General features: G+C 46.6%; 5 protein-coding genes across 5 annotated transcripts; 2 read left to right on the forward strand and 3 right to left on the reverse strand.

Annotated features, from left to right (window-relative positions):
• The first annotated feature begins 100 nt into the window (after positions 1–100).
• CSN6 (COP9 signalosome subunit 6) lies at positions 101–1,531 on the forward strand. Its single transcript, XM_020957957.2, has 2 exons — positions 101–789; positions 848–1,531. The coding sequence occupies exons 1-2, from the start codon at positions 400–402 to the stop codon at positions 1,490–1,492; spliced, it is 1,035 nt and encodes a 344-aa protein (XP_020813616.1). The 5' UTR covers positions 101–399; the 3' UTR covers positions 1,493–1,531.
• Positions 1,525–2,949, reverse strand: Dph5 (diphthine methyl ester synthase). The gene is made up of 2 exons (XM_020957958.2): positions 2,498–2,949; positions 1,525–2,438 (listed from the first exon to the last, which is right to left on the reverse strand). Exons 1-2 carry the CDS (start codon positions 2,630–2,632, stop codon positions 1,731–1,733), a joined length of 843 nt encoding a protein of 280 aa, XP_020813617.1. The 5' UTR covers positions 2,633–2,949; the 3' UTR covers positions 1,525–1,730.
• An 80-nt stretch (positions 2,950–3,029) lies between these two features.
• On the reverse strand, positions 3,030–4,469 carry LOC110188606 (uncharacterized). The gene is made up of 6 exons (XM_020958369.2): positions 4,198–4,469; positions 3,950–4,135; positions 3,690–3,893; positions 3,401–3,634; positions 3,293–3,339; positions 3,030–3,233 (listed from the first exon to the last, which is right to left on the reverse strand). The coding sequence occupies exons 1-6, from the start codon at positions 4,348–4,350 to the stop codon at positions 3,185–3,187; spliced, it is 873 nt and encodes a 290-aa protein (XP_020814028.2). The 5' UTR covers positions 4,351–4,469; the 3' UTR covers positions 3,030–3,184.
• Positions 4,470–4,615: 146 nt separating this feature from the next.
• On the forward strand, positions 4,616–6,050 carry LOC110188605 (uncharacterized). The gene is made up of 3 exons (XM_020958368.2): positions 4,616–4,825; positions 4,896–5,240; positions 5,301–6,050. The coding sequence occupies exons 1-3, from the start codon at positions 4,730–4,732 to the stop codon at positions 5,955–5,957; spliced, it is 1,098 nt and encodes a 365-aa protein (XP_020814027.2). The 5' UTR covers positions 4,616–4,729; the 3' UTR covers positions 5,958–6,050.
• Positions 5,946–6,895, reverse strand: btn (buttonless). Its single transcript, XM_086831974.1, has 2 exons — positions 6,801–6,895; positions 5,946–6,727 (listed from the first exon to the last, which is right to left on the reverse strand). The coding sequence occupies exon 2, from the start codon at positions 6,528–6,530 to the stop codon at positions 6,045–6,047; it is 486 nt and encodes a 161-aa protein (XP_086688100.1). The 5' UTR covers positions 6,531–6,727; positions 6,801–6,895; the 3' UTR covers positions 5,946–6,044.
• Positions 6,896–7,653: the final 758 nt, after the last annotated feature.

Consider the following 7,653-nt stretch of genomic DNA (forward strand, 5'->3'; position numbering starts at 1 on the left):
TAAAGTAAATAATCAAACAACATTTTTAAAATTTTAACCGCCCTGGCCGACCCATCTGGCAACGCTTTGCTCACTTTTAGGCTTTTGGAACAGAATTCATAAGTCGGAACTAGTTCGTGACTCGGAAATATTTGGGTGATCAAGTTATTTTAATTATATGATTTAATTTTTGTTAATGATATTTTAGATTTAATCGCAGTGAATAAAAAATAAAAACAAGTTCATATATTGAACTAATGAATCAAATAAAATGACGTTTTGGCATTTTGTAAAACTCCTTTGTATTTATTATTGGCCAACTTACGGTCACACTAGCTTTATAATCAAACAAAAGAAACAAAAAGAATTGAAGTTGACTTTTTACCGCTAACTACGATTAAACAAGAGCCGCCTGACAGCATGGAGCAAATGGAAGTGGATGTGGACATGTCGGCCAAGCCGAGCACCTCGTCAGCCTCCGGCAGCGCCACCAACTCACAGGATCCGACCCCAAACCAGAATCCCGCGGCGGAGCAGCCGCCCAAGGGAAATATCATGGCTGCGCCGGGTATCAGCGGTTCGGTGACCATTTCTCTGCACCCGCTGGTCATAATGAATATATCGGAGCACTGGACGCGTTTCCGGGCGCAGCACGGCGAGCCGCGCCAGGTGTACGGAGCCATAATTGGCAAGCAGAAGGGACGCAACATTGAGATTATGAACTCATTCGAGCTCAAGACGGACGTAATCGGGGATGAAACGGTAATCAACAAGGACTACTACAACAAGAAGGAGCAGCAGTACAAGCAGGTTGGTAATACCAAAAACCTTCCTATGCTTAAAACACTATAATCGTCGACATTCACAGGTTTTCAGCGATCTCGACTTCATAGGCTGGTACACAACCGGCGAGAACCCCACGGCGGATGACATAAAGATTCAGAAACAGATCGCCGCCATCAACGAGTGTCCCATCTTGCTGCAGCTTAATCCCCTCTCCCGGAGTGTTGACCAGCTCCCATTGAAGCTGTTCGAATCGCTCATCGATCTGGTGGACGGCGAGGCCACCATGCTGTTTGTGCCCCTCACCTACACACTGGCCACAGAGGAGGCAGAGCGCATCGGAGTGGATCATGTGGCACGTATGACCTCCAACGAGTCGGGAGAGAAGAGTGTGGTTGCCGAACATCTGGTGGCCCAGGACAGCGCCATTAAGATGCTGAACACTCGGATCAAGATCGTCCTCCAGTACATTCGGGACGTCGAGGCCGGCAAGCTGCGGGCGAACCAAGAGATTCTACGTGAGGCTTACGCCCTGTGCCACCGACTGCCCGTGATGCAGGTGCCCGCCTTCCAAGAGGAGTTTTACACGCAGTGCAACGACGTCGGACTGATCAGCTATCTGGGTACCCTCACCAAGGGCTGCAACGACATGCACCACTTCGTGAACAAGTTCAACATGCTATACGACCGCCAAGGATCCTCACGCCGCATGCGAGGCCTCTACTATTGATGTGCTGCCCCCCATTAAAGCCCCCGATAATGTACGATGGGTGAATGCGTTTTATTTCAACTGCCGGAGGGCAGGCGGGCTACATACGTATACGGGTGGCATCAAGCGATATCACTTTCCTTTCTTGCACAGACAGAGCCTCGAGCTTACAGCTGCCAGCTTCTTGCTTCGTAAATTCAATTCAGATGCATGCACGGACATTTCCTAGACACTTAAATAGGTAACTTGCAGCGGTTAATTAATGGTTGTAGTCGTCCAGCTTCAGGCTGGCGTACTGCTGCAGGAACTCAACCTCCAGCGGATGCATCTCCTTGGCGGGAATGATGAGCGAGTGCAACGGTCCGCCCAGGTCGGTGGATCGCATCTCGAGCAGTGTGCTCACGGCAATCTGCTGCGACTCCTGGCCGACGCGGGCCAGGCCCACACACAGTGACTGCTCGTTGAGAACCGTATTCCGCTCCAGGGCGTCCTTCTTCTCCACGATGGCAAGCAGCTGGTGGGCCGCCTCCGCCACGCTCATGAAGCGCGGCGGCATATACTCCTTGCGCTTGCGCATTAGAGACTCTGGCGTGGGCTCCTTCACCTTGATGTCCAGCAGGCACAGCGTGTGCATGTTGTGCAGGCGATTAAGCTTGATCTTATCATAGAAGCTGTCGGGCTTCCATGTCTCGTCCCAGTAAGGAATGGAAACCGTCTCGCCGAATTTGTACAGCTGGAGGCCGCAGCAGCCCACAGCGTTCATGATGGAGGCGTTGTGCACCACCTTGTAGGGGATGTTCTTCTCCTTGGCGCGCAGTATGAAGTCTGTGTGGGTGGTGGCCCCGAACGGATCGCCCACAACCAGCAGAGCCACGTCGGACTCTCCAGCGCCAGCCAGGATCTCGTCAGCGCCCTGTTCCACCAGGTCGCGGTCCGCCAGTAGAAGCGGCCGCCCGTAGAACTCTTGCTGCGGAAGCAGGGGCGGGTGAGTGAGTGTGGGGGCAACGTATGTCAAGGGATACCTACCATATCCTCAAGGCTGCAGCCCAGAATCGAGGTGTACATTTCCAGGTACACACGACTGCACTGTTTCACTATCTCCAGACCCTTGACAGTGATGTCCTTGAGGTCGCCAAGGCCGAGGCCGATTAGGTAGAACATGCTGAGCAACTACTGCGACTGGCTCGGCCACTGCAACTCCTGCCAAATGTTGTTAAAAAAGCTTTTTAAATGCAGTCAACACGTGCCGTCGGGCGTTCTGTGTGACCGCAGCCAGAGCGCCAAAAAATCACAATTTTCAGAGGAAATGTACTAAAATCAGTTTGGATATTTTTGGTTTCTATTTTTCTTTTCATTTGGGATTACAAATTAACCCCGATAAAAGAGCTTTTTTAAGATAACAGTAAATATATAACAGTTAAATAGAAGCTCAGAAGAAACAGTTTTACACCCAAGCAAGATACTTTCAACCTTCAGTGGGACCAGCCGCAGAGACAATCAGGGCGGGCGAATCAAAAGACAAGGCCATCATTTGCTGAATATTACCCAAGAAACTCCGTTTTTGTTTAAGAACTAGGTAATTTGGTGTGTTTATTTCATCTCAGCTGTATGCTTAATACGTGCAAATGCACATAAAACCTTAATACTTTAGGTAACTAAAATAACTAACTCAAACAAAACTTTAAACTTAACAAAACAAATTTATGCGAATGGCTATGCGTCGGTTGCATCGTCACAGATCTTGTAGTTGCAGAGTTGGGGGCTGAATATAGGAATAAAGGATTAACATTCAGTAAATATACATGTTTTCCTTTAACTTACGTTGAAGTGGCCCCACGAACCACGCAATATGCAATGAATCGCTCTATCTGAAATTGAAACCAAAAACAAATCTGAAATAATTACTATCGAAACTCATGCAACACTAACCATCATTTCAAAGGCGCCGTAGACCATGGAGGTGTCAAATGCCTTGCTCACTTTTAGAAAGTATTTGTGAATCTCCGTACTGAGATTCGTCCAATTTGTGCACTCGTCGCGAACACTGCGACAGTTGATAATTAGACTGAAAGTGCGTATTAGCATAAACATATCCGCACGCCGGTCACTGTCTGCCAGCTGCTGCCAATTGACCTGTTTGACCATTTCGAAGGCCTTCTCTACCTGCAAATTTATTGTCAGATTAATTAAATAATGAAACACCAGCTGCCAAGCTTACATTGTTGCTTCCCAGATCGACTCGTACTTTTGCATGTTCTCCCATAATGGTAAGAAGAAGGGCGACAGAAATGTCGTTGCCGAGTTTCGAAGACTTCATCATAGCGGGAATGGCGGCGTGTATGTCTAGCACCCGTTCCAAACGCTCCTTTCCTAGCGATTCACCCACCAAATTTTTATACAAACCGTTGACAATATATTGGACCTGGGATTAAGAGGTTAATGTAAATCGGAACATTGTGTTTTAGAAGCAGCACTTACGCCTTCTGTATCCAGAGTGACCGGAAGATGGCTGACTATTTCGACTAGATTTAAGCGCTCCTTCATCAGCTGCGAGATGTCCTTTTGATAGGTCATCATCATAAGGGACAGCGTGAACAGATCCAGGAGCTCCTTCGTACTCGCCGAAATGCTGGATGTTAAACAGGCCACGAACTGATCCAGGAGCTAGCAAAAAGTGCACAATTTGTTAATTATAACTTCATTATGGCACAATAATTTAAGTTTACCCTCTTGGCGTCTTTGGTTTCCTGGACGAAAGGAAACCACCGACCTATGGACGATTTGTCGAGAAATGATTTGATGTCATAGTGAGTATACCCCGAGCGTATTTCGTCCTCCTCCAGAATGGAGGTATTCAGCGATGCAATCGATATATCCATATAATTTATAAATGTTTCACCGTGAATGTAGTTGTTGTAAACAAAAAATGCGCAAAAAATAACATCAAGAGTGACCAGATGACTTATCCAGCCCGTGCTGTAAGTTATCGATATTGACCTTATTTGATATTTTAATGTTAAATATTCTATATTATATTAAAATATTTCACAGAATGAAATTTATATTGGTTGTTATTTTTTAACGTCTATCAGTCCATATGAAAAATTAAATAAATAGCTTTTGTGAACCTACATCGATTGTTATAAATAGATATCGATGTTTCTATTGTAAAATCGATGTTTTGGAACTCCACGTGCGGCTCGTTTTTGTAAATTTTACTTATTTTGTACTGATTTTATATAAATAAAAACATTAAAAATGCCGCCTGTGAAGAAGCCCAAGCCCCAGAAGGTTGCGAAACAGGCCTCGCCAATGAAAACAATACAGAAACCCAAGGAAGTCGTTTCCGGACAGGTAAGCACGAGCACCATCGAACAGCTCAGATGAATTTCCGAATAACTGTAAACCTCCTCCATCTTATTAGCTGAAGAAAAAGCTGGACAAGGTCAAGCCACAAAAGGTAAAGGGTCCAGAGCGGGGTGTGATCATTGTAAAACACCTTCCGCACGGATTCTTTGAGCAGCAACTGCGCCAGTACTTCCGCCAGTTCGGCCGGGTGCTTCGTGTCCGGCTTGCCCGTTCCCTACGTACCGGCAATAGCAAGGGCTATGCCTTCGTGGAGTTCGAGTATCCGGAGGTAGCCAAAGTGGCGGCTGACACCATGGACAACTACCTTATGTTCCAGAAGGTGGTCAAGGCCTCCTACATACCTCCGGAGAAGCAGGCCTTCAATTACTTTAGAACCTCTTTGAAGAAAGTCACGAATAAGGTGAGTTTATCCGTAATAAGTCTTCTAAAACGCAAAATAAATCGCTAAAAATTGGTCCAGGCTGGAAAGGAGATCTACGTTTCGGATGTGACCAAAGCCACCCAGCGCAGTGTTAAGAAGCAGAACAACTGGGATGAATCCGCTTGCCAGAAGCGCACTGTGACCAACCTCAACAAGATCAAGAAGATGCAGGAAAAGTACAAGGACTTGGGCATCGATTTCTCCAGCCTGCTCGTGCAGCCAATCAAGAAGACAAAGGATGCTCCAAAGGGAGAGACAACCGAGGCCTCTACCAGCAAGGCAGCCAAGGCTGACAAGAAGCTGAAGTCGCCAAAGCTAGAAGACTTGCTGGGCACCACCATCGACGAAGATTCCGACGATGAGGACTATGAGGACGCTAGCGACGATGAGTCCGAACTGGAGGAGGACGAAGTCGGTGAACAGGCCACTGATGACAGCGACGAAGAAGAGGAGGATCTTCCGGTGCCCACAAAAAAGACACAAAAGAAGACCAAAGCCGCCGTCGAAAGCTTGGCGGATAAGCTGAAGCGCAAGCCCGGCACTGGTGGAATCCAGAAAAAGAAAGCCGCACCTGTTGTCGCCAAGGCAGCGAAGGCATCAATAAAGAATGTCGCGACCCACAAGCTGCAGCTGGCCGCAGCTAAGAAACTGGCCAAACCCCTGCCCATAGGTAAGGCCAAGAAGTCGAAGAAGTAGCTTAGAATACCTTTACTATCTGTAGTTGTTAAGTAAACAAAATCATTTTCTAAGTTGAATTGTGTTAAAAATATGTCCTTGTACAAACTAGAACTGTGGCTGTGTCTTGGTATCGACTCCTTGGATTACCTCCAGCTTGATGCGCTTGCACTTCATGCGACGATTCTGGAACCACACCTTGACCTGCCGCTCCGTCAGCTCCAGGGCCACAGCGATTTCGTAGCGCCTCAGTCTGGTCAGGTAGTTTGAGAAGCAGAACTCTGTTTCTAGCTCCTTAAGCTGCGACTTGGTGAAGGCTGTGCGTTCCTTGCGATTCGAGGAGCTGGCCCTCGGTTTGGTATTTGTTTGGCTGAACAGGTCTTGGCAGGTTGAGGTGGCATCGTCTAGCATCCACGGATCGGTAGCTTCTCTGGACCAATTGGCCTGTACTTTATCGCAGTCCATGTAAGCTCCACTCTGGTCGTATCCATAACTGCAGTCCGTGTATCCTTCAGCTTGATTTAGCCAAGACCTGGTAATATCCACATAGTAACTGGACTCGTAGCCTGCGTTGACGTTGCTGCAGTTCTTCATTTCGGCTCTCTTCGCTTCTGGGGCACAACTAATACTGAGATCTCGGGCCCGCGGGAGGCGCTTTTTAAGGAAGGCTGCCTCTGCGACCGCCTCAATCTGCTTTTTCACTTAGCTGCAAATGATGTGCTGCTGATATGATAATTGTGCTGCGCACAACATCTGGACCCACAGAAGACAGACCCCGTCGCGTGCCCGAGCTACGAATATGAACGGTTATGACACCCACGATCGGGTTTGTTTTCTTAGCGCCGAACTGTTGTGACAACAAACCCGAATCCGATCCCCCGTCGTCCGGTCAGAACGGAAGTGAATGCAGGACAGACATCTATTTCCATGTGGCTGCGCATGAGTCAAGTGCTTTGTGCCCACCAGCTAACTGCGGGAGCTATAAAATTTGAATAGGCTGCTAACCGTCGGCAGGTCGTAAAACGAGTCGGAGATCTTTATCTGAAAGTCGCAATTGCACGCGCTTTTAAGATGATGCGATGGAGTACGATTGGATACGGAGCGTAGATCCCCGTATTCCCCCTATTGCAAAGTGGATTTTGATTTCATAATTGGCACACATTAAAAGAGTGATAAAAAAAGGGCTCGACAATCACTAAATTCCACCCAAAAGGTTTAAAATAATGGCAACTACATTTAAAATGAATATTTAACAATATAAAGCTACAGTTGTATTTTAATAATATTGACTAGTCAAGTATAATAATCATTTCAAGCCCTGGTGGATCAGCGTTTTCTAAATAGAGATTTATTCGGAGGTTGATTATTTAAATTTCGCGCGAAAAGTGTCTAAGCAGACCGTCCCAAGAAGAAAAGCATGGACGCGAACCTAAGTTTAAAACTTGGTTTCGTTTATCCGTGCTATCAACTTTTTTAGCTCAATTGTTTATTTAAGTGTGACCGGCTACAGTGGAGACGAAAATCTTCTTGGAGTAATCCTAGAATTTCGTATATCGCCGATATCGACTCAAACCGAATGAAGAAAAATGTACGTAGGTGTAGCAAATAAAACTCTCATCATTCGAGAAAGCCATTCTGCAAATTCGATGACCCTTTCTCGGGAAATAAAATATCGATGTTGCAAATTAAAGATGTATCTTTGATCGATAGTATCGAT

The sequence above is a fragment of the Drosophila serrata genome, unplaced genomic scaffold, assembly GCF_035046125.1.
Source record: "Drosophila serrata isolate PLE 108 unplaced genomic scaffold, ASM3504612v1 contig_241, whole genome shotgun sequence".
NCBI classification, from domain to species: Eukaryota; Metazoa; Arthropoda; class Insecta; order Diptera; family Drosophilidae; genus Drosophila; species Drosophila serrata.

Coding starts and splice junctions, on each gene's coding strand:
- LOC110188606 (XM_020958369.2), bottom strand. CDS start 4,350: ATGGATATATCGATTGCATCGCTGAATACCTCCATTCTGGAGGAGGAC. Junction 3,894..3,949: donor TCACTCTGGATACAGAAGGC/GTAAGTGCTGCT, acceptor TCTTAATCCCAG/GTCCAATATATTGTCAACGG. Junction 3,340..3,400: donor ACGGCGCCTTTGAAATGATG/GTTAGTGTTGCA, acceptor TTTCAATTTCAG/ATAGAGCGATTCATTGCATA.
- LOC110188605 (XM_020958368.2), top strand. CDS start 4,730: ATGCCGCCTGTGAAGAAGCCCAAGCCCCAGAAGGTTGCGAAACAGGCC. Junction 4,826..4,895: donor AGGAAGTCGTTTCCGGACAG/GTAAGCACGAGC, acceptor CCATCTTATTAG/CTGAAGAAAAAGCTGGACAA. Junction 5,241..5,300: donor TGAAGAAAGTCACGAATAAG/GTGAGTTTATCC, acceptor AAATTGGTCCAG/GCTGGAAAGGAGATCTACGT.
- Dph5 (XM_020957958.2), bottom strand. CDS start 2,632: ATGTTCTACCTAATCGGCCTCGGCCTTGGCGACCTCAAGGACATCACT. Junction 2,439..2,497: donor GCTGCAGCCTTGAGGATATG/GTAGGTATCCCT, acceptor CTGCTTCCGCAG/CAAGAGTTCTACGGGCGGCC.
- CSN6 (XM_020957957.2), top strand. CDS start 400: ATGGAGCAAATGGAAGTGGATGTGGACATGTCGGCCAAGCCGAGCACC. Junction 790..847: donor AGGAGCAGCAGTACAAGCAG/GTTGGTAATACC, acceptor CGACATTCACAG/GTTTTCAGCGATCTCGACTT.
- btn (XM_086831974.1), bottom strand. CDS start 6,530: ATGAAGAACTGCAGCAACGTCAACGCAGGCTACGAGTCCAGTTACTAT.